We start from the raw sequence: 25,738 nt of genomic DNA, 5'->3' as shown, positions 1-25,738 counted from the left end.
CCATTCCATTCCATTCCATTCCATTCTATTCTATTCTATTCTATTCTATTCTATTCTATTCTATTCTATTCTATTCTATTCTATTCTATTCTATTCTATATAATCTGAGTTTCTTCTAAAAAAGCATGGAACTCTCTGGCCAGCATTAATCATGTATGTTTTTCTGCTCTCATCTTTTTCTATAGTCATTACAAAAACAGATATGATTCGCTTTCTGTGCATCATTCAGTTGCCTCTATCATCCTTGTTACTGTTCTAAAATAGGCAAGGGGGATCCATACTGCCTAGATTTTATTTCACTTTATGTAGCCGATTCTGAGAAGTTAGACATGGATTTTCTACAGAGCTTACATGGATTGCTTCTAGTTGACATGGAAACAGCCCAGATCAATAGCACTTTGCAGAAAATAATAGTGACACAGGCTGTTTCCACACAGACTATTTTGCTCCACCTTGGCTTTTGTACTGCAGCACTCTTATGGTGAAGTAGTATCTATATGTTCCCTTCTTTGGGGAGGGGCTGTGGCTCACTGGCAGAGCATCTACTTGGCATGCAGAAGATCCCAGGTTCAATCCCCAACATCTCCTGTTAAAATGATGAGGTAAAAGGTTAGACCTCAGCTTCAGACCCTGGAGTGCTGCTGCCAATCTGAGTAGACAATACTTACTTTGATGGACCAAGGGTCTGATTCAGTATAAGGCAGCTTCATGTGTTCATGTACTATGTTGGGAGGATTTTAGGTCAGCCCAAGTAGGGGTGCCTCTAGTGCTTCCACAGAAGCAGCTTCCAGGATTAGAGATGGAAAATTGAAGTTCCTAAGATTAATATAGCAATTTCCTAGACTTTTCCTTGCATTTCAAGCATTGATTTTCAATATGTTGTCAAAGGCTTTCATGGCCAGAGTTCATTAGTTGTAGATTTTCCGGGCTGTATGGCCGTGGTCTTGGTATTGTAGGACCTGACATTTTGCCAGCAGCTGTGACTGGCATCCTCAGAGGTATAACATGGAAAGATGGAGTATTCTCTGTGTCAAGGTGAGAAGAAAAATGGTAGGCAGGTAATTTATCTCTACTCAGAAAAGTGGGGTAGGGATGAGTCATTATCTTGTAGGAGTTCCCCAGGCTGTGACATGCTAATGGAGGGGCTTTCCTGAGGAGGTTCTTTTGCATATGGATTGACTGTTGAAATTCTAATCTTATCTGTAGTGCTATTGTAAGATGTAGAGCATTTTGTGTTTTTCAAGATTGATTTTCAATTTATTTAGAAAATGCAGAGTTGTTTCCAGCTTCCACCCCTCACATAGGGTGATTTGAATCATTTGGGCAAAATAACTTTGTGTCTTATCATAGCCTTTGGTTATTCAGAGGCATCATAGGACAGTCACATGTAGAGTGATCTGGTGCTTGAGTGTGTATAGCTAGATCTGTATAATGTTTTGCAAATACAGTTAAAGGATCTGGCAGTAGGTCGTGTGAGACTGTGGAGAGCTGCAGCCAGTCTGAGTAGACAATATTGACCTTGATAGACCAATGGTTTGATTCAGTATATGGCAGCTTTCTGTGTTCATGTGTATGTCGTTTAGATGAATGAATATTGCACAAGAAAGGGATATGGCTCAGTGTTAGAGCATCTGCTTGGCATATAGAAGGTCCCAAGTTCAATCCCCAGCATCTTCAGATAAAAGAATTTGACAGTAGGTTGATGTGAAAGACCTCTGCATGAGACTTGAGAGCCGCTGCCAGTCTGAGTAGACAATACTGGTCTTGATTGACCAAGGGTCTGATTCTGTATGAGGCAGCTTAATTTAAGGAAGGGCTGTGGCTGAGTGGAAGAGCCTCTGCTTTGCATGCAGAAGGTCCAAGGTTCAGTCCCCTGGCACCTCCAGTTAAAAGGTATGAGGCAGCTTAATTTAAGGAAGGGCTGTGGCTGAGTGGAAGAGCCTCTGCTTTGCATGCAGAAGGTCCAAGGTTCAGTCCCCTGGCACCTCCAATTAAAAGGACCAGGTAGTAAGTGATGTGAAAGACCTCTGCCTGAGACCCTGGAAAGCTGCTGCTAGTCTGAGTAGACAATACTGACTTTGATAGACCAAGGCTCTTTCAGTATTAGGCAGCTTCCTGTGTTCAGTATTCACTAAAACTAGCACAAGTACAATTCAACATGGAATATGTCTTATATATTTTACTAGAGCATAGCTAAATTAGAGCAGATGAACACCCTAAGGTGCATAGGTGTGATTACAAAGCCATCGTCCTATGATGAGAAAAGCAAAGCTAGATGCTAAGCTGGAGAGATGGAGTGCACTAACTTCTCTGCTTCTTTCCTTTCTTCTGTCTTTTTCTAGAAGGTCCCAAGTTCAATCCCCAGCATCTTCAGATAAAAGAATTTGACAGTAGGTTGATGTGAAAGACCTCTGCATGAGACTTGAGAGCCGCTGCCAGTCTGAGTAGACAATACTGACCTTGATGGACCAAGGGTCTGATTCTGTATGAGGCAGCTTAATTTAAGGAAGGGCTGTGGCTGAGTGGAAGAGCCTCTGCTTTGCATGCAGAAGGTCCAAGGTTCAGTCCCCTGGCACCTCCAATTAAAAGGACCAGGTAGTAAGTGATGTGAAAGACCTCTGCCTGAGACCCTGGAAAGCTGCTGCTAGTCTGAGTAGACAATACTGACTTTGATAGACCAAGGCTCTTTCAGTATTAGGCAGCTTCCTGTGTTCAGTATTCACTAAAACTAGCACAAGTACAATTCAACATGGAATATGTCTTATATATTTTACTAGAGCATAGCTAAATTAGAGCAGATGAACACCCTAAGGTGCATAGGTGTGATTACAAAGCCTATGATGAGAAAAGCAAAGCTAGATGCTAAGCTGGAGAGATGGAGTGCACTAACTTCTCTGCTTCTTTCCTTTCTTCTGTCTTTTTCTAGGCAGGACAGGGCTGCTTGCTGATCTCTTGCCCAAGTTTGCTGTGGGAATTATGCCAGGTACTATTCAGTCATGTAACACTTTATCCATTCTTCTGTTGCCTTCTCTGTTTGTCAGTCCACTGCAAGTGGTGCATGCATGTATTTTTTGTACCCACTTGAGCCCTCAATTCCTGATACCTTCATAACTGCTTGCATTGCCAGTGTATATTGAACTGGCATTGGGGGGGGGGGATTGGCTAGTAGTTTATCATATAGAAAAACAAAGAAAGCAGAGATCAAAGACAGCATTGCTGTTCCAGTGCCATGCTAAGCAGAGTTACACCCTTCTAAGTCCACCTAAGTCCCTGGGCTTAGAAGGGTGTAACTCTGCTTAGCATGGCACTGTTAGACACATTAAGATAAATCTGGACAAACACGACCCGATCAGTAAACAAGTACAAAGACAACAGTCGTAAGAGTAATCCGGAGACGACGTTGATTATGTACCTTGGTTCAAGGATTTTCTTATAATTTGTTTATCATGTTGTAGTGCTTCAGATTGCAATACATAGATAGCATTCTTTATAAGTCTTAATGACTGTTTGATTTGTGGGTCAGACTCTCACGACTGTTGTCTTTATACTTGTTTACTGTTAGACAAATGCCTGCTCACCTGTCAAATAAATCAGAGCTTGCTGCATGAATGTATGCAGGTAAGCAGGCATGGGCTTGGATCCATCCAAATATTTCTGCAGGCAGAAGGATTTCCTCCCATGAAGCATAAGAACATAAGAACATAAGAACATAAGAACATAAGAGATGCCAATGTTGGATCAGGCCAAAGGCCCATCCCAGCCAACACTCTGTGTCACACAGTGGACAGAAATACCAGTGCCATCAGGAGGTCCACCAGTGGGGCCAGGACATTAGAAGCCCTCCCACTGTTTTCTAACCCGACCGCTCAGCAATTTCATGGAGTGCCCACGGGTTCTTGTATTGTGAGAAAGGGAGAAAAGTACCTCTTTCTTTACCTGCTCTTTCCCATGCATAATCTTATAAACCTCGATCATGTCACCCCTCAGTCGTCTTTTCTCCAAGCTAAAGAGCCCTAAGCGCTTTAACCTTTCCTCATAGGGAAAGTGTTCCAACCCTTTTATCATTCGAGTTGCCCTTTTCTGCACTTTTTCCAAAGCTATAATATCCTTTTTAAGGTGTGGTGACCAGAACTGCACACAGTATTCCAAATGAGGTCTCACCATTGATTTATATAGGGGCATTATTATATTGGCTGATCTGTTTTCAATACCCTTCCTAATAATCCCCAGCATAGCATTGGCCTTCTTTATTGCAGTCACACACTGTCTTGACATTTTCAGTGAGTTATCTACTACAACTCCAAGATCTCTCTCTTGATCTGTCTCTGCCAGTTCAGACCCCATCAATGTGTATTTATATTTAGGATTTTTGGCTCCAATGTGCATCACCTTGCACTTGGCCACATTGAACCCCATTTGCCATGTTGACGCCCACTTGCCCATCCTTGACAGATCCCTTTGGAGTGCCTCACAATCCTCACTGGTTTTCACCACCCTGAACAACTTCGTATCATCCGCAAATTTAGCCACTTCACTGCTTACTCCCAACTCCAAATCATTAATGAACAAGTTAAAAAGCAGTGGACCAAGTACTGATCCCTGCGGTACCCCACTGCTTACGTCCCTCCACTGAGAAAATTGCCCATTTATACTCACTCTCTGTTTTCTATTAATTAGCCAGTTTTTGATCCATAAAAGGACTTTCTCACCTCCCCCATCCTGCTGTTGCCCCAAAACAACCTCCTGAAATTCTGTTCAGGAGCATTTTGGGCTGAAATCGGAACTCAGAAGTCAGAAGGTTATCATACACTGGCAGAAATATTTCTGCCTGCAGAAACATTTGGTTCTATTGAGGAAAAACTCACTAAGACCAGAATTTAGAATTATTGCCTGAACTTTATTATGTGATCACAGGAGATGGCAGAAGCAAATCTCAAAAGGGCCACAACTTTCAAGCCCCCTTTCATACTGTTAACACATGTGCACAAACTTAAACTCAGCAGTGGAAAATTCCATAGCTACAGGCTGCTTCAAACCAGTTCTTTCCAGCTCCATGGTATGCTCATCCCCTCCCATCCTACCAACATTGTATATTCTTTCTTTGTTCACGTGACCTTCTCATTCATCTACAATGGAAACTTTAGCAGATTGGCTTATATGAAACTAACTTTAAATGAAATCGTATTTTTCTTCCTCAGTTTCAAGCCAATGATTTTTTCCCCTGGACTAGTAGAAGTTTTTAAAGATATCTATAAAGCTGGTTTACTATCTTGTCCAACCTAATGTTGGAATGGATTTTTATTAAACTATTTATATCTCACTTTTCCAAAATAATATTTTGTCCAAAGCCACAAACGTTAAAATAGTCAATTTGATTTGAACAAAATGGGTTGTTCAATTCCCGGGTTTGTGAATTGCAGTTTTTCTTTTTTGCAATCTATGATTTGATCATGTCATATGGTCTTCTTCAGCCCATTTTTACTCCCACAGTGACTTCATCGGAATCATTATAGCATTATAGTTTGTAGGAAATTTGGGATTTATTTTTTTTACTGTTGGGAGGCAGCAGAACCCTGCCTCCCAGCATTCACAGATTTTGTCATTCACAGTGATCTTGGGAACAAATCCCATACAGATGGTGAGGGTCTGTATAGCAGTGAAACAGTAAAAGACTAAAGCAGAAATAAATCAATGCTTAACCAAAAGCAGAAGAAAAAAACCCTAAAAAATGAAAGCACCAAGTGTACCTCTCTGGGAAGGGCATTCCAGATGCACAACACCTCACCTGAATAGGTCCTCTTTTTGGTCCCCATTCATCTCTCGTCTGATGGTGAAGATGCAACTGTTTGGGCCTTGAATTAAGATTTTAGGGAACAGGACACTTCATAGGGTAGAAGATACTCTTATTCCATGTATCTAATGCTTTAAAGATTGACCCTTTGAACTGTGCCAAGAAATAGATTACTGTTAGATTTAGGGAAAATAAATAATATTAGGATGTTAGGCAAGTATGCCTGTATAAATGTTAGGAATCAGTCCTTGTTTGCTGTGCACTCCATGGGAATAATATTACTCTTCCTTCTCCCCTGAGATATTATGAGAGTTAATAATGTAAGATTGTAGGGTATTCAAACTATCAAGCCCTTCCTAGTGCTGTCTCCTTCTTTAATCCATGGCGAAAGAAGAAACCTTCTTTTTGTTTGCTCCTTTTCTGTCTCTCTCCAATCACCAATATCCCCCCTCTTTTGAGTTCTTTCCTGATACTCCCTGCTGTGAAGAAGACAGTTCTCATTATATTTGGTGGTGCTGTTATCTCTTTTACCAAGACCACAAGGTTGAATCAGTGCATTTGAGGGGATTTACAGTGGAATCCTAAGCAGAGTTACTTTCAAAGCTCATTGATTTCAGTGGATTTAGGAGGATATGGATCTGCTTAGGCTAGTAGTCCTAACCAGTATGGGCACTTTTGTTTATTTAGTAAAACTATAAACCACAAAATTCCATGCAAGACAAATAAGCCCAAATTCAACCTATCGACATCCTAAGTTTTTAACTTTTGTTTTGTAACCTGACATCATAGCTCATAAATGGGCTGTCCACTTTAAATGTTGTTTAAGATCCATTTTATTGAGGTCAGAATTGGCAATGTATTTTTTAGGAAGTGTTTATGCTGCCTCTCCAAAAACCTGCTCAAGAAGTACGGTTGCCAGCTCTGTGTTGGAAAATGTCTGGACATTTGAGTATAGAGCCTGGAGGGGGGGTGTCTGAGGAGGGGGGGGAGGCCCTCAGCAGGTTATAGTGCCATATTGTATACCCTCCAAAGCAGTTATTTTCTCTGGGGGACCTAATCTCTGTTGCCTGGAGATCAGTTGTAATTCCACAGGAGGTTGGCAACTCTTTTGAGGAGGCTTACAACAATAATTTAAAAACTCAAAACATTAGATAATATTCATTAAAATCCAGCATTAAAAACCCAGTCCAGCAGTAAAACATAAACCGAGGGTTGCCAACCTCCAGGTGGTGGCTGGAGAGCTATTGGAATTGCAACTGATCTCCAGGCTACAGAGAGCAGTTCCCCTGGAGAAAATGGCCACTTTGGAGGGTGGACTCTGAGGCATTCTTCTCCATTGAAGCCCCTCTCCTTCCCAAACCCCGCCCTCCGTAGGCTCCACCTCCAAAATCTCCAGGTATTTCCCAACTCGGAGCTGGCAACCCTACATAAACCATAAAAACAGACTACTGACAGTTTTCAGGCTAAAATAGTGTTAAAAGATCAATCCCCATAATTAAGGTCCTGGGTGAACAGAAATGTTTTGACCTGGTGCCTAAAAGAAAGCAAGGTAGGCACCAGATGACCCTCAAGGGAGAAAACATTCCATAAGTGAGGTGCTGCTACTGCAAAAGCCCTGTCTCTGATTGCCACCCACCTCACCTCTGAAGGCAGGGGCACAGAGAGCAGGGCTTGTGAGACAGAGCTTAAATTTAATCAGCATTCTTTGCTTACAACAATAATTTAAAAACTCAAAACATTAGATAATATTCATTAAAATCCAGCATTAAAAACCCAGTCCAGCAGTAAAACATAAACCGAGGGTTGCCAACCTCCAGGTGGTGGCTGGAGAGCTATTGGAATTGCAACTGATCTCCAGGCTACAGAGAGCAGTTCCCCTGGAGAAAATGGCCACTTTGGAGGGTGGACTCTGTGGCATTCTACTCCATTGAAGACCCTCTCCTTCCCAAACCCCGCCCTCCGTAGGCTCCACCTCCAAAATCTCCAGGTATTTCCCAACTCGGAGCTGGCAACCCTACATAAACCATAAAAACAGACAGTTTTCAGGCTAAAATAATGTTAAAAGATCAATCCCCATAATTAAGGTCCTGGGTGAACAGAAATGTTTTGACCTGGTGCCTAAAAGAAAGCAAGGTAGGCACCAGATGACCCTCAAGGGAGAAAACATTCCATAAGTGAGGTGCTGCTACTGCAAAAGCCCTGTCTCTGATTGCCACCCACCTCACCTCTGAAGGCAGGGGCACAGAGAGCAGGGCTTGTGAGACAGAGCTTAAATTTAATCAGCATTCTTTTCATAAAAGCTCTGTATGACTTAATCTTTTTCTGAATTGTTTAACAGTTCTAATAACTTTAACATGGTCTTGGCTTTGCATAGCTGTTACTGTGAAAGGTAATGCATTATTCCATTCTTGTGCCGCCAAAACTGTTTTAATGCTGGCTGATGTTGGTTTAATTCTTAATATATTTCAGTTGCTTTGAATATTGTTAATAACTTTTAACTACTGTTTAATGGTTTCATGTTCTGTTTGAAGAATCTATATTGTTCTATTAGCCACTGTGGTGGCTTTTTAAGTTTGCAGGAGGCATAAAAAGTTCTTAGATATAGTTTTAAAATACCAGTTCTATCTATAAATTATTGCATAAGCATTCTAACAGAGCAATCCTTAACAGAGTTACACTTTTCTAAGTCCACTGAAGTTATTTAGCTTAGAAGGATATAACTGTGTTTAGAACTGTGTTTAAGTATGCCAGATAGATTTACTGGTACTACTGCGTGTCTTATTTTATTGATATTTTCAATAATCTGTTTCTAAAGAAAGCCAATATTGTATTGTGGGTGGGACTGGTTTCAAATCTCAATTCAGCCATGAACCTCACTGGGTGACCATGGGCCAGTCATTCTCTGTCTCAAGTTTACTTACAAGATTATTGTGAGGATAAAGTGTGTGTGTGTAAGTGCCATCAGTTTGAGAAAGGGAATTTCATATTCTCTGTGCCAGGTACTCTTATACAGTAATACCTTATTTAACACATTTTTTTGGCCAAACTGCTCTACTGTCTTAGTACATTATTGTAACCAATTACTAATCTAAAGATAATGGAAAAAAAGTATTTTCCCATTGATTTTTCAGTTAAGCTTGTCTATAACAGTAATATCACCCTCCATTTTACCATACTGCATGTTTTTCCACATTGGCCCTATGAAATATTCCTTTTCTTCTGTGCTAGTGGTGAGATTCCTGAGTTTGATTTCAATTTTTTACCATTTTTGATCTAGCAAAATTTAATTAGTTGGGGCTGCGAGGTGAGGGCACAATTGTTTCTTCTTGAGCACATTTTTGTCCTCATAATTATTTCACTAATAGGGAGTGGGGGAGGGGAATATCTACAGTGACCCCCCCCACCCTTTCTTCGCAACTGGTAGCTTTTAATGAATAAAATTCTAAGTTAATTTACATTACTTCTGATATGTCCAAAAGGAATGTTGAGGTTTTGTTGGTGTGCATATTTATTTATATTTAATTGAAGAAAAATTGGAAGACAGATGATTAATCAACTAAACCTTTTTCATTCAGTTGACAGCCCCATGTTTTACACATGTTTCTCTGTTTACTTCCAGAGTGGGTGTTTGTGGGCTTGGTGATCCTGGGTGCTTTTCTCTTCTTTTTCCTGATTGGAATCTGCTGGTGCCAGTGTTGCCCTCATAGCTGCTGCTGTTATGTCCGCTGTCCCTGCTGTCCGGATACCTGCTGTTGTCCGCGTGCATGTGAGTGATTGCCTTCCAAAAGGGACTAAACCATGAAGAAGTCTTTTGTTTATCTCTTCTTTGAAAAACAAAACAAACTCTTCCTTATCTTCTTGAAGGAGTTGCTAATTGGCAGTGAAGTAGTGGGTTGGATCCAGACTAAGCTGGCAGTTTCCACCAATGCCCCCTTCTGATTGCAGACCGTCTCCATATTGTTGTTGTTAGGATCCACTGTTGCTCAGGATCAACATTTTGTGGGGATCAGTGGGCTGCAGTGGGGGGGGGGAAGCTAGGAAAATCTCATTCTGCTGGTGGAAAATTTATTCTGGATTCAGCCCACTGTATGTACCCTGGTGCGCCAGACATGTATTGGTTGACTTTTCACAGGACTGAGCTTCTCATGGGGTCTCATTTCAATGGGATGACCACAAAACACATTGGCCTCAGTCTAGCTATGCTCACATGCAACTAATTGGATGTGATTTGCATATAACAACAGGTGGGTTCTTGATTTATTTGGGCCACTAGCTGCATTGTGGTTAAGGAACAGTCTGTGTGATGAGGTGTGTCAGTATTGTTCCTGGAAAGAAGTGTAAGGCCTGTCTATGGGCATCTGATGTGTAGCACCTAGGATGAGAGGAGTGTGAGGATCAAACGACATATGATGATGGGAGATCAGTGTGGGTTTTCAAAGTACAATAATGTGAAACCCCCGTTTGGATTAGGGCCGTAGCAGAATAGAGAGAGAAGGTTTTAACTCTTTCCTCATACCATTCTTCCAATGCTATTTACTCACTCAGGAAGGAAATAAAATACAATTCTCCTCCTCTCTAGCTCTCCTTTTACCTCTCCCTTGTGGCCCTAGCAGTGTCTTTTGTCTTTGCCTCCCCATCCTTTATCCTCTCCTGTTTCACCCAGTGCTATTCCCTTCTCACAAAACCCGCTATAGCCTCCTTCCTTCTTGTGGAGGCTCTGCAACGTTTGATGCCATATTGGTTGGTATGCCACCTCAATATTTCTTCTCATGGTGTCTACCCATGTAGACATAATTTTCTACTGGGCTACCCCTTTAAGTTTTCAGATCTACCCTCATCCCAGTTGGCCCCATTGTGCAGACTTTTTGACTTGCATGGTGGGGCCACATGTGGCAATTAGATAGAAGAAATTAAGTGCCTGATGGAATCCCAATTTTGACACTACTTTCAGCTCATTGCAGGAAAGGCATGTTTGATACACTCAAACATTTAAGCTTTAGTTTAAAATGGATTCAAGGGGGTTAAATATGTGATATGGACAAACCTTTGGAAGAGTCAACCATCTCTTCCAGCTTCTGTTATTCACCTTAAATCTCTAAGGGCAAGATCAACTGCAAAGCAATAATTGTGGAACACTGCAGAATTCAAAGACTAGTGCTTCAGTCATTATTGACAATTCATCTTTTCTTCCCCAGTATATGAGGCCGGAAAAGCTGCAAAGGCTGGGTATCCTCCAGCAGTTACATCAGTCCCTGGTCCTTACTATATTCCCACGGTCCCTGTGGGTGGCATCCCATCTCATGCTGTCATGATGGAAAAGTCTCACCTTCCTCCATTGGCACCCAGTGAATCCAGCGCAGGAGGCCAAAGTGGTAAGTCTCACCTTTCTGTGACTTTTCAGAACAGCTTGAGGCAGCAGAACCCCAAAGGGAAGCAAGACAAGGCAAATGCCATTGGCAAAATAACAATTTCTGCATGCAAAAAGTTAGTAATTCCCCCAATCTAACAAGGGATGATCAGAAGTTTAGAAAAGGATGTTTCCCTAGGAAAATAATAAGGTGGAAACGTTTGCACTTAGTTGTACTCTTGGTGGCAACAGACGTGCACAGATTGTCATATTCTTTCATGCTGACTCCCATGTTTTTAATAGGCAGTTACTTCCATGTATTACTTAATGTGAGTCTACTCTAGACTCTGTCCAAATGGCGGATGGTGCAGTTACTACTAAACCAGAAGAGAAGGAGGTGATATAGTGAAGAAGAGCTAAAGTAAGGCATGGCCCCCCACAGTCCGTGCACTGGATTATGCTATATGTGCTCTCCTTTCAGCAGTTTGATCTTTGAAGGAGTAAGTGTAGCATAACTTGGATAGCCATGCAAGACACTTGAGAAGTCCCATTTGGAAGCATATTTAGGGCTGATTCACACAGCGCAATTGGCCACAATTCTTCTTTTTGTTTTCTTTCAGTTCACATGAGTGATGGAGTGCATTAAACAAGATGCTTTGGATCCCCATGGGGGGAGAAAGGCAGGGTATAAAAGAAGTAAATAAACAATAAATATACAAAAACTGTTGCAGCCACTTCTGTGATGGAAAAGTACATTGTGCAATGAAATAGCCACTGCAGTATTCTGAGTTTTTGTGGCTGACTCTCCCTATTGTTCTTTATGAATAGGCTGTTGCCTCAGTATTTTAACAGCCCTGAAGGATTGATGGGGGTTGCACTTTAATTTTTCTTACTCTGCATCTTTTGCATTTTCTGACATGGGTCCAGCTAGGCTCATCTAACAAACTTGAGTTTGTACAGCTATCCAAAGTAGGGATGGGCATGAACTGAACCATGAAGCAAAATTCATGATGAATTTTGCCCTGTTCATGGTTAACAAATGGAAATTTGTGGTAGGTCTGTCCTCACAAACTTCCATAAACTTTTGAAGCAGATCCTGGTGGTCTGTGGATAGAGCCAAAAGCAGGGTGTTCAAGGGACTCTGAGTCCCTTTAAACACGTGTTCTGTTCCTTGCAAAAGCTGCAAAAACAACTGAATGGCAGGGAGCAGCCTGCTCCCCACCGCTCAGCTGTTTCAGGCTATCTTGTGCAGTCCCTTTAAAGTTTAAAAAGCTGCTCCCTGTCGCTCAGCTGTTTTTCAGGCTTTTCGCAAACCCAGTTGAAAGGAACTGCAGTCCATTTCAGTGGGGTTAGTGAGGCCATGAACTGGTTCATGAACAAACCTCCCAGTTTGGTCTGTGCTTCAGCCACAAACCATGAACCCGCATGAAGTGCATTTTTTCGGTTTGTGCCCATCCCTATTCCAAAGTAAAAAACAAGACACCTGCTCTCTTAGTCTGTGTCAAGTCTGCCATCCACAGGCAACATTTGTGGTGTTTGACACAGAGACCATCTGCCTGTGCATTGTTCAGAACAGAGAAAAAAAAAATCTTTTCTGTATTAGCATAGTAGTAGCAGCACACACACTGGTTTCTGTGTAGGCTAGATTATGTCCTACATGCCTTGAAGAAACACTGATCTGTGGGGTTTTTTTTTTTAATAACGTTTTGTGCATATAAGGCTCCAGTCACATACATACTTTGTGGTGACCAGGCATATATGTTCCACCTCTTTGGAAGTACAGTCCCATTGAACCCAGGGAGAGTTGCTGCCAAGTAAGCATGGTTAGGATGGGACCATACATCATTTTCTCATCACTGACAGAAAGCCACAGAAGCCGCTTATCAGCAGCACCACACATTGCTTGTGGATCAAAAGTTTACCCTACAATCTTTTGAAACAGCAAGTGGCATTTTAGGAAGGAAAAAATCTAATTGTAATAGTCAAAAACTTGACTTTTACCACAGCACCACATTGAGATGACGTTACTGAAAAAGCAATTAGTGATCATATGCCAGCAATAAAGCTTCTGTACCCTTGTGCTAGTGTCCTGACCTTTTGAGGGATTGTCAGAAAAGTCAGGCTTCTAATAATCTGTGCATTTGTGCTCTCCTGAACCCAACATAAGAACAGATGAACTAATGAGAGTAGAGCATTTGGGAGCGAGAAATAAACCAGCAGTTGGCCCAGAGCAGAAATAATATCCAATGAAGAAATCATCTTCCTCAACAGAGTATTTTGAACAACAGATCAATGCTTCATCTATATGCTCTTTTTTTAAAAAAGCTGCTCCCTGTCGCTCAGCTGTTTTTCAGGCTTTTCGCAAACCCAGTTGAAAGGAACTGCAGTCCATTTCAGTGGGGTTAGTGAGGCCATGAACTGGTTCATGAACAAACCTCCCAGTTTGGTCTGTGCTTCAGCCACAAACCATGAACCCGCATGAAGTGCATTTTTTCGGTTTGTGCCCATCCCTATTCCAAAGTAAAAAACAAGACACCTGCTCTCTTAGTCTGTGTCAAGTCTGCCATCCACAGGCAACATTTGTGGTGTTTGACACAGAGACCATCTGCCTGTGCATTGTTCAGAACAGAGAAAAAAAAATCTTTTCTGTATTAGCATAGTAGTAGCAGCACACACACTGGTTTCTGTGTAGGCTAGATTATGTCCTACATGCCTTGAAGAAACACTGATCTGTGGGGTTTTTTTTTTTAATAACGTTTTGTGCATATAAGGCTCCAGTCACATACATACTTTGTGGTGACCAGGCATAGTATGTTCCACCTCTTTGGAAGTACAGTCCCATTGAACCCAGGGAGAGTTGCTGCCAAGTAAGCATGGTTAGGATGGGACCATACATCATTTTCCCATCACTGACAGAAAGCCACAGAAGCCGCTTATCAGCAGCACCACACATTGCTTGTGGATCAAAAGTTTACCCTACAATCTTTTGAAACAGCAAGTGGCATTTTAGGAAGGAAAAAATCTAATTGTAATAGTCAAAAACTTGACTTTTACCACAGCACCACATTGAGATGACGTTACTGAAAAAGCAATTAGTGATCATATGCCAGCAATAAAGCTTCTGTACCCTTGTGCTAGTGTCCTGACCTTTTGAGGGATTGTCAGAAAAGTCAGGCTTCTAATAATCTGTGCATTTGTGCTCTCCTGAACCCAACATAAGAACAGATGAACTAATGAGAGTAGAGCATTTGGGAGCGAGAAATAAACCAGCAGTTGGCCCAGAGCAGAAATAATATCCAATGAAGAAATCATCTTCCTCAACAGAGTATTTTGAACAACAGATCAATGCTTCATCTATATGCTCTTTTTTTAAAAAAAAGCAAATATCACTGCACAGAATTTGCTGCCCTACAAGTACAGTAATCCTGGGAAACTCAGGGCTTGCCTAGCACTAAGATATATGATAAAATAAAGTTGCATATTTCAGTGTATTTAGATCTGGTACAGGCCTGATTTTCTGCATAGAATTATACACTGACTGCATACTTTGTAAAAGACCAATGAACCTTCCTCCTCACCCCCAGCTGCTTTCACCTCAGGAGCCAACAAATTCAAGGATTGCACTGTTCTGTGGGGTATAATGATTCTGATTTTATATGGAGGAGCCCATGGAATGATTGATTTACAGGAATTTTACTGGTGGTTATAGACTGGTGAGCCTTTTTAAAGAGATGTTTCAGCACACCTAATTGTAATAGAAGCAGGGGAAAAGGTGAGGTACCAGGAAGAAACTGTGAATGTTTCTGTATACATTAAGATATTTTTTTTTGTACATCAGTAGTAATTCAGTAAAGGATATCACTTCATGTAGTTTTACCACCTGCAGCTCAGTCTTTGCATGGTTACTCAGAAGTATATCACACTGATTTCCATTGGACTTATTCCCAGGTAATTACACTTAGGATTGTGACTTTGGAGCTGTAATGAAGGGTGTATGCTCTTATCATTGAGAACAAAAACAATACATGTTGATCATGGGTAAGGGTGTGCACTTGGTATATACCTAGCTGAGTAAATACAAAACCCCCCACCTAACAGTTATTTTTCGGGTATTTATTCAGCTGAAGGAGCTGCACCTGAATAAAAGCCAGTATTATTTGGCTTTTATTTGGGTGCGGCTACTCATCGAGTCATGATGCCCCTGTGGCACAACTTGGCAAGTTCAGAAGGCATTTAAACTCTAACTGCCTTCCCTTTCCTCCCGGAGTTGTGTGTGAGTGAAGGGAATGCATTTAAACTTTAAATCAGTCCCCATAGAGTATAATGGAGCCAAATAAATTCAAGTTTCCAGAATATTTACCCGAATACCAGTAAAATACCAATACTGGTATTCAGGAAAATTCAAGAATACTGATATTTTTCGGGTCCAATAGACCTGAATTGGGGGAAAAACCCAATTTTTTTTTTGCACACTCCTAGATCAGGGGTTTAAAATTAGTATAGAAAATATAGGCTTCAATCCCATTCCGAGCAGACCTAGTAAGGTTGCTCCCAGAGGAGCTCTCCTTATGATCAAACCAGTTAGGATATTTGAAGTTTGGTTTGTGTTCTATCCTGTCCATTGGACTTCCTGGTTTTTTGTGTGTGAAAGTTAGGTAATGGGTTGGATCACACAGATCGGTTCCATTAGCAGAGACACTTTCCTCCAGTAGATGGAATCTTCTTCCAGGGGAAGGCACCTTTAGCGGAACAGATATGGGGGATCCAACTAAGGCTGACAAGGCTCCAGTGGGGTTTGAGCAATCCCTGCCCCCAGGTCCCATTGCCCACTGCCGCTCTAAGTGGTGGCAGGGAAACAATAAAGGGGAAAAAAGCTTTGTGTATTCACTAGAACGCTATACAGGAAGTGACAAAGGTAACTCTAGGAATTGCTGGGACCTCTGTGGTTTTACCATAGAGTTTTCAGTGATTCCTACAGCTACTCTTGTCACTTCCGGTATCAATTTCCAGTAAGTACAACAGGCTGCTTTTTCCCCTCCTACAATGCTCTGCCTCCCTACAACCCATTGGATGCCAGGCCTAGACCCAACTCTATATCTTTACTTAAGTTGGTTTAATAATTAGGGCTGGTATCAGGGGCTGAGATCCTTGGAAGAATCCATGGCTATAGCACCCCAGAAGTGTCTACCACCAGTGTTCCCTCTAAGCTGAGTTAGTGTGAGCTAGCTCACAGTTTTTTATCCTCCGGCTCACACATTTTTTGTCTTAGCGCAGGAAGGATGGCTCCAGAGCAAGCTAATGTATGCAGTAGCCATATTGCTCACTTACAACTTTAATGCCAGTAGCTCACAAAGTAGAATTTTTGCTCCCAAGACTCCACAGCTTAGAGGGAGCATTGTCCACCACTGGCCAGAGCCCTCTCCTATTGCTCCTTGCTACATTCCCACTTGCCCACCAACTGCGGTGGCGCAGACGATAGAACGCCTGCTTTAACAACTATGAACAGCACTGTGGCTGTTCGAGAATCACCGCGGTCGGAGTGAGCCCCCGACCCTAATCCCAGCTCCCGCCCACCCAGTGGCTCGAAAGCAAGTAACACCTAAAAGCAAGTAGAATGGGTACCTACCCTTAGATGGGTAGGGGGCACCCTCCTTCAATAAGGTGTGTGGCGGCGGCATGGAGATGGCGAAAAACGGTAGCAGGAGAACATCGGTGGCGGCAGAGCAGTGATGGTGGAGGCGGACGGCGATACTCGGTAGAGCAACCCCTGGTGGCCAGTAAGAACATCTAAAGGCAGAGACCGGGAGGTGAGCAATGGCGTGTACGCGGGCGTGACGGAGCCTTGCTGGATGGAGCCGAAGCCGGAAGCGAGCACGGAACGTGCGCCTACACGGTCCTGCTGATAGCCATCCAAGGGAGACTCCTGAGACTGCCGTCCCCCCCAAAAAACCCATCAGAGACTGCCGAAGAAGACGACGAGCCAGAACAACAACAACAAGGATCCACCACCTGGGTGCCGGTAGGCTGCCCCATCCCCAGAAAAATATGTGGCCCAAGTTAGGTTTCAAAGTTCTTAGAATGCAACATGTAAACTGCCCAGAGACCCTTCGGGGTTAGGGCAGTATAGTAAGTCTAAAGTATAAATATAAATAAATAAATAAACTTGGGCAGATGAATAAATGATAACAGTGATGAGGAGCAAGCTGCAGCTCTTTTCCTTACACATTAATTGTCTGAGCAAATGGGTGATGATAGCAAGGAACTACCATGGCAACAGAGGGGTCTACTGGAGGGAGGGGAGTCTGATACTAGCCTTATTGATTAAAGTTGTATTGCTGAGAGTTTTCAACCACAGCCATGTTACACTCTGCTTTTTAGATTCAGGTGGGTAGCCATGTTGGTCTGAAGCAGTAGAACAAAATTTGAAGAAGTGTGCTTGCACATGAAAGCTTATACCTTGAATAAAACATTGTTGGTCTTAAAGGTGCCTCTGGACTAAAATTTTGTTACTCTGCTTTTTAGTTAACTAGGGCTGCGGTCACACGGAGCATTAGGCACGCTAGAGAGACGGAAGATAGGCGGAGTTCCCGGGCGCGATCTCACCGCCACATCTGGGAAGCATAGAGCTCCCGTGGCTCACCCGAGGCTTCACTCCGAAGATGCACGGTAAAAAACTAGTACCTCGGAGGTACTAGTTTCCAGAAACCACGGGGCAAGGGCAGGCGCGTGATCGCGTTTCCGGTGGAATCCCATGGCATCCAGCGCCCGCCCATGTCCCCTCGCAGAAAGGTTTTTTTCCCAAAGTGTCCTCGAGATGCGCACAAGCACCCAACGAGGCATGCGCACACGTCGGTGTACAGACAAATAAACCACCCGTTTGCCGTGGCACGCAGCTTCTTTTGCCACGCCGCAGGATTGTGGTGTGATTGGCACCTCCCCCCTACCACGGGACCACCACGGGACCTCCACGGGATGTCTGCTTGTGCACGTTATTTTGCCCCGGGGCAAACAGCCACGCTCCCCCCCCCACATTTTCCTGCCCGTGTGACCGCAGCCTAGAAATAGCTTCCCAAAGCAAAAATGTGTTATAAAGAATAAATCTTTTAAATAATTGGAACTGTTTGAATTCTTTTATTTCAGGCTGATAAAAGTTTGTGGTGTCTGAGGTGTCTTCAAATATGCCCATGGTTGGTCTAGGCTGGTTCTTGGAAGCATAAATATGTCAAGGACTGTGAGACAAGTAATAAAACAGTAGGCAAGGAGAACTTAACACAATGCTTATGTCTTGGAATGAACATATTGACCATTCATTTACTTTTCCCAACAGTACGCAAAGGCTACCGAATCCAGACTGACAAAGACAGAGATTCAATGAAGGTGTTGTACTATGTTGAGAAGGAACTGGCTCAGTTTGACCCAACGAGGAGGATGCGAGAAAGATGTGAGAAGCAGACCTTGTCCAACTATTTTCAGCAGAGCCCAACACTGAATCCTTTGAAACAGAATGGAATGTTAATGTAGACTCCACACCATGTTTCTGACCTTACTTTTTATAAATTATTGTTTTTAATAGAAAGGTCCAGTGGCCCCTGGGGGTCCATGAAGGTAGTTGAGGAAGTCCCCATGTCCTCCATAAGGCATAGATTGAGCCTTCCTTTGCTATTCAGCTAATGTGAAGACAAAGGCCTCTCATTTTTTTTTTAGAACTGGAGGGAGGGTCTCTATGGCTTTAGGGAAGGGGACAGAATCAGCTTCCCCTTCTTTCTTATATTAGCTGCCATCCACAGTCAGCTAGCCTTCAGATCTCCTCAGAAACCAGGAAACACAATTTATTGCTGAGAGAGAGAGGCTATGGTCACATAAGCAGTTTGTGCTGATATCATTGTGGTACCTTTGCAGATTTAAAAAGCACAATCAGACAGCAACATCTGCCTTACAGGGCCCAGTCGTTGCCACCCCATTCTGCCCCCCTTTGGAAGCGGAGTAATCAGGCACTGGGGAAAATCCAGTCTTTATGGATATCAGTGCTTTCACCCTGCATTTCCAGATGTCTGAACACCCCTGATGTAAGCTCAACCCAGTTGGGAAGTTTGATCGCTCAGTTCTATTTTCACTCCTTGGTTTTTTTAAAATCAGTTTGCGATGTGCACATAATCACATCTTTGTGTACACCAGCAAGCTTTCAGCTGTCCTCTGAGGCAACAAATGGGGAGGAAAGGACAGCCTCCTTTGTCTTTTGTCATACCAGTTCCTCTGCCTACAGCTTTGCAGCACACAGGGTAGGGAAAAAAGGGTTAATTGAAAAGATGAGTTTTTTTCAGAGGGGGAGGCAGCCTCCTCCAGCTGTCAAAATGGAGCGGTGCTTCGAATAACTGGTTATGCGCATATGCAAAAGACAAATTAAAGGAAAGAAGCCAACCAACCACCTATTCCATGGTGGCCCCTCAGCAGTAATCTGAATGGTCGACCATGGGCGAGCGTGCAGTGAGGCTGCTTCAGGGCATGCTATCTGGTCACCCCTTCCCGCTATGATTTAAACCATCGTAAATAGAGGCGCCACCAGATCGTGCCAAGCCTCCAGTGTGGCCACAGCCAGAGAGAGGTGCCACTCTGCATAGACAATAATAGCCAATGATAATTTTCAACTGGATACTGTTAGCTCAGGTTTTATGTGATGACGGTCTTTTTTCTGTTTCTATGAACAGCTCTGGAAGTTTTTCTAGGCCCCTTCCCACCCCTATCCAGTTAGCCATTATCTAGAATTTATTAACCATCAAGGATATCTCTTGCTCTTTCTGATGCAAATTCCTGTTCCGTCAAGCGGTGAGATTGATTAGAACTAGAGTCAGGGCCTTTTGAGTTGTGGCTCTGTAAAATCAGCAACCCTCCCAGGTCTGGCCTTGTACAAACATTTCCCTAAAGTGTAGTTGATAAGAGTCACACTGTGTTGTTCTGAGGATATGAGAGGACAGAAGCCTTTACAGGGCATGCAGAGCTTCTGCACACAGAGATGTTCTCAGACATTCTGTCAGGAATATGAAGACAAGAAAAATAGCTCTGCAGACTGATGTTGTGCAAGTTGCTGACTCATCCAGTCCATTCAGATATGGTGGACTGATTTAAAATAAATAAATAAATTGCTGCCTCTATTTTTAGTTTTACACATTCAGTAGATCCAGCCCATAAGTGCTAGAAGGTCCTGGCAGTCACAGACACGCAAGCTGCCCCAATCAACTGACAGACAGATTCAAGGAATGACTTTAATCACAGCTTTTACAGAAACTAACAAATTACATGGTGTTCTAAAACAGTCATCACTGAACATGCTGCCATTTGCCACCCACAAGAAATACTATAAAAAGTATTTCTCCAGATTGGAATGCCTGGGACCCAGATGTCATTGCATGTGGTAGGGTAGGCAGTGGGGGTGATGGGAGGGAAACATCCAGTCATTTAAAAAGTTCCTCCCTTGGTTGATCATACCGAACCAGCCTGTCTCCCTCTGTAGGAAGAGAGTGAGAGTACAAAGTTAACACACTGAAGGCTTCATCTTCCATAATTCCTCCACAGAGGGATGTATATGAAAATTAGAGACAAAGACAGATGTTTTATTAATAGTAACTAGGAGGAAGAGATTTGTTTCAGAGAAAAGATGTAGTTCCTTAGTGCTTTTACATGATATTAAAGGCACTGAAAGATCTCAGATCCTGGATCAGTAGTTCTGCCTCATATATCTATGTGAGGTAGAAGCTCATCTAATTTTTCCTCAGCACATAACTTTTCCCTTTTTTGTCTGATTTGAGATGTGTGTTTGGTACAATTGGTGGAGGAGGAGTGAAGCAGATAATAAAACAGCTTGTACAAAAGGCCTAATGCCTCATATGGAATGGGGAAGCCTTCTCAAAGCCTGAGACAGTGCAGTGATTGGTGTAAAGTGGAAGCACTGTGCAAAAAATGCCAGTCAATACAATCCTATTCCGTAGAAACATTAGCAGAGTCTTCTGCTTGGATGACATCCCTACCAGGGACACGTCTGCTGAGTCAGTTTCCCCCTCCCACTCATTGCCCCGTGAGATTGAAAGGGAAACAAAATCAGCAGGTTAACAGAAAATATATAGAGAATCAGTGCCCTTCCCAAGTTATTTGTGAATACAGCTCATGTTTGTTTTGGGATTACTTGGAACATGGTCTGTTTGAGTTGGACCTGGATTCATGGGGCAATGCAAGGCTCAATCGCCTCTACAATTTTTTTTTACATGTTTTTATGTTACATCAAAGTTAATCCTCCAGACAGGTTTCAATCTTGTTGGTGTGTGAGTTAGTTAGTGTGCGAGAGGGAGGTCAGGATAAAAATCATGACAACATGGCTTTTGATGAACGATCTCATGTTTCTGATAGACTCCACTGCTAAGAACGAATCAAAGCTCCACTCAGAAGGAGCAAGCCACTATTTGAATTGATGGGAGCCTGTCCCACCATGATGTTTATTGTTTCTGTCATTTCTCTGTCATCTGTTTCAGACAATAATACCATCTCAGAGCTCAGCTCCTTGCATGAGCAAGATGCCAACTTCCGCCAGTCTTTTCGCCAGGTGCGCAGAAAGCCACTCCCTCCTCCAGGAGATCTCCTGGAGGGTGATGCAGAGTACTGGGCAGGGGCTGGCAGTGGCAGTGGCATGTCCAGACCCCAAACATGCTCTGATTACAGGGATGAGAGGGGCAGCTTCAGGCTGAGGTGAGTGTAATGCCTGGGAGAGGGAGAACAGGAAGGAGAGAAGGGTCTTTTCATTTCCCGGTTTTCTGTGCCTTAATGGCAAGGAAGGTGCTAATAGGATGTGGAGATATTCACAGCAATTGACTAGCTCTTTTGGACTGTAATTCTAATTGACTAATTCTTTTGGACTGCAAAATTCCATTGAGTAGGGCGACTGAATCGATTCCTTGGATCAGTGGCATAGGAACAAATGTATCAATTTAGTCTTATGATATAGGCCAACATTTAAAGTAATTTAAATTGCTGTTATTGTACAACCAAGGAATTTAAGTTGAATGTCAGTGTCGGTATTGGAGGGGCAGACTTCTAGGGTATGCTGTAGGTGCATCACATTGGGGCCCTTGTATACATTGTGCATCAGTGAGTGTTTTCCATGGCATCCATATCCAGCAGAGAACTCTGTCTTGACTTCCTAGCATATTCAGCTGTGAGATACACATAGGCCAAAAAAACCAAAAATGGAATAGTAACACAAGCTGCATGACAGGAAGAAAAGAGATGCATCTGTATATGAACAATGAAACTGCTTTATACTGAGTCACGCCATTTGTCCATCTGGCTCAGCATCATTTGCTCTGGCAGCAGCTCTGCAGAGTCCCTGGGTGAGACATGCTAGATTTGAGTCCAGTAGCACCCTTGAGACCAACAAGATTTTAATGGCATAAAGCTTTTGAGAGTCAAAGCTCCCTGTGTCAGCCACCCATGGTCTTCCCCAGTACTTGATACCTGAGATCCTTTTACTGGAGATGCCAAGTATTGAGTGTTTGACCTTTCTGCCAGCTATGGATGACTGTGACCCTCTAATATGTAAGCCCCAAACTCTTACCCATTGCATCATGCTGACATTCTAGCTACAAGCCCTCTGAACAGTGTTGGTTGCGCTGTGCTTTTCTTCACCCGATTAGCACTGATGCGACTATATACTTACTATATACGTTCTCTCAGAAGGCTATCACCAGTCTGGCCAGTCAGACAATTGGATGAGTCAGGATTTGAGTCTGGGTCACAGTGCATCACTTCACAGTCTGGACTGCAAAATACTTTCACCTGTGAAGTACCCTGGCTGTTCCATATCTGGGCTTCTTAGTGCTAAGAATCCTTTTCCCGCCCTCATTCACTTAGGGTCTTCGTCCTTGGCTCAGGGAGGGGGCATGTGGAACTATTGGCCTATGCTGCTCATGATATATGCCAGTATATATTTGGGTTGATAATTGCTTACCATTGTCTAGTTACTGTGAACGCGACCCGAAAGCATTTATTTCTTGTTTCCAACAGTCAGCAGAGATCAAAGTCAGAGAAGCTCTCTCGGAAGAGTTTCTCCATGGGAGTGCCAGCCGTCTCCATGGATGAACTTGCAGCTTTTGCTGAGTCTTACAGCCGGCGTGCCCGTCGAACAGAAGGCAGTCAGGAACCCAGGCGCTTTGAGAGATCAGGGTCACAAGTAGTACGTGGAGGGGCGGCGCAGCACCAGGACAACTCCTTGGACGAATATTACGGCGCACGAAGGGGAAACCATGAGCCACAGACAGATTCAGATCGGGGCTGGTCATACAGTCACCCCCGGAGACATACCCATGATGAGAAACAGGTGCCTAGGCTAATGTGTCGGACACCTGGAGGGAGTCAGAAGTATGACCACTCTTACCTAACCAGTGCCCTTGAAAGGAAATCACGAAGCTACGATGAGAGTGGTGAGCACAGCGAGACCCCTTCAAAGCTTAGCTCCCATTCCAGCCAGAGAGGTGGGTCGTACTATGCCTGGTCACCACAATCAACTTACAAGTCAGGACAGCAGCAGCAGCAACAACAACCTCCACAGCAGGAGGAAGGAGAAGACCCTCTACCGCCTTACAGCGAGAGGGAGTTGAGCCGGGGTTCTTCATACAGAAGCAGAGAACAATCTAATCTCAACTCCTCAGAGAAGAAAAGGAAAAAAGAGCCAAAGAAAACAGTAAGGCCACATCTGGCACTTCTGTTCCAAATGGGTTGAACAGGGGTCATCTGGCATTGGCGGTTTTCAGGGCCTGGGGTTACAGGGCTACTTGGGGCCGCTTCTAAGGAATCATTTTATACTCAGGTTCCAATATCTAAGTTGCATCTGGAGGGGGGAAAAGATTTCACTATTGTTTGCAAGAGTTTTGCAGACAAAAGCTGAAAATTATACAACCTACATCCTTCCTAGTGATGTGAAGTACTTGTAGTGTATTCTTAGGTTTTTGGATTTTGAGTAAAAATGTATCCTGTATATGGACTTCAGACCAGAAGAGTGCAAAGGAGAACATCTTCAACAGAATGTTTCTTGGGCTAGGGGCAGTTCTTCAGGAAAGTAGGAAAATATTTGAACTTAGTAAATCATGCATGAATTTTAGTTAACTCACAAAGAGGAGGTGCTTGTATGCAATCCAAGGAGGATGAGTAGAGAGCAATTATTATTCAACATATGAAGTTTCTAAGGTTTTAGAATGTTCTCGTAACTCACAGTGTTCATGCTAGACAACACTTTAAAGGAGTATCTGTTTTGGAAAGCTAGATGTTGAACAGTTGTTGTAAGAGTAACTCAAGAGAGGGGTGAATTCTTCTGCAGGTCAGTTTACTGGGCCTGAATCTTGAATGCAAACAAGTATTCTTTGAGCAGGTTTTCAGAAGGGTCATGAGAAGTAGCTTAATACATGCTACCACCAATCTAGTTAGCATATGGGGAAGACTTCTGGCTGACTAGTTATGGAAAGTTAGTTAATGCCCTCATAACATGAAAGCAGATGTCAAATGTCCATCTTTGTTCTGTTTCCTGCCAAGGCTACATATTCTCTTTTTGTTAGGATTGATAAATAAATAAATAAATTTGATACTTTGTGTTAAGATTGATCTTTTTTTTTTGCTTCTCTCTTGTTTACTACAGAATGAATTTCCAACAAGGATGTCTCTTGTGGTGTGATGCTGTCTTAGAAGGCCTGTGTTAATAGACTGAGAAACCAGAAGCTCTCAGAACTACTTGGACTTCAAGGATGTTGAAGGCTCTTGTCAGTTTCAGTCATGGACCTGGAGGACTAATGTGAAAGCCATTTCCAGCCAATTGCCCTTACCCAGCGAGCCTCTTGGAAAAGATAGCTCACTTCACCAGGAAGTAAAGTAGGGTGTTTTGTTTTTACTGTACTTATCCTTGGACTTCACTACACAAAGGTGATTATCTCTGTACTTTGATTCTCCAAAATGCCTGCAATACTGAAGGAGCTGCCATCTTGTACAGTATATATTCCCCCTCCATTATTACATGCTTCTTACCTGTGTGGCTTTGCATTGTACAGTTGGCAGCAAAGGTTGCTGCAGGTTTCAGGGCCTTTCATCACTTGCCCTTTCACTCCTATTTTGAGAGCAAGAAGGAATTCATGTAACATTTGGAGATGGCTCCAATCATGAAAGTGGTATTTTCAAGAGAAATTGCAAAAAAGGAAGCCTTCATACTTTGGAAATGACCCAAAGCTGCAACCTGGGACACTGCACTATGAAGGACAGGGTAATGAAAGACATTTTGGAACTGTATTTTTAGAAGGCCTCCTTCAGTAATGGGAGCCACGAGTAAGACTAATGTTTTGTTTTGGAAGTGAAACTCAGTAGATTTTGCTGTAATGAGATTGTGCCATGTTATTTCACTGTTGTCTGATATGATGTATCAGCGTTGCCTTACAGTTGAACTATAGCCATAAAAGGCTTCAGCTGGGAATGCTGATTGGTCCTACTGTAAGCAGAATTCATGCTCAGGTTCTGCTGACAGTACTCTCTGGACAATGATTATTATTTTTTTTTAAAGCCAACCGATAGGCAAGAGC

The 25,738-nt window shown here is 42.9% G+C and overlaps 1 protein-coding gene across 1 annotated transcript in view; it reads left to right on the top strand.

Annotated features, from left to right (window-relative positions):
- The window catches only part of LOC107118559 (immunoglobulin-like domain-containing receptor 2), a 26,546-nt gene extending 1,381 nt beyond the window's left edge, over positions 1–25,165 (top strand). The window contains exons 2-9 of the mRNA XM_015420927.1: positions 2,927–2,983; positions 8,130–8,180; positions 9,411–9,557; positions 10,987–11,163; positions 18,466–18,579; positions 21,659–21,872; positions 23,187–23,862; positions 24,811–25,165. Coding sequence (XP_015276413.1) covers positions 2,927–2,983; positions 8,130–8,180; positions 9,411–9,557; positions 10,987–11,163; positions 18,466–18,579; positions 21,659–21,872; positions 23,187–23,862; positions 24,811–24,846 — 1,472 coding nt within the window. The 3' untranslated portion in view covers positions 24,847–25,165. The remainder of the gene's footprint in view (positions 1–2,926; positions 2,984–8,129; positions 8,181–9,410; positions 9,558–10,986; positions 11,164–18,465; positions 18,580–21,658; positions 21,873–23,186; positions 23,863–24,810) is intronic.
- The last annotated feature ends 573 nt before the right edge of the window (positions 25,166–25,738 follow it).

Source organism: Gekko japonicus, unplaced genomic scaffold (genome assembly GCF_001447785.1).
Source record: "Gekko japonicus isolate JY-2015 unplaced genomic scaffold, Gekko_japonicus_V1.1 scaffold551, whole genome shotgun sequence".
Taxonomy (NCBI): Eukaryota; Metazoa; Chordata; class Lepidosauria; order Squamata; family Gekkonidae; genus Gekko; species Gekko japonicus.
The sequence above is the reverse complement of the archived record's forward strand: the minus strand, read 5'-3'. Positions and strand labels throughout refer to the sequence as shown.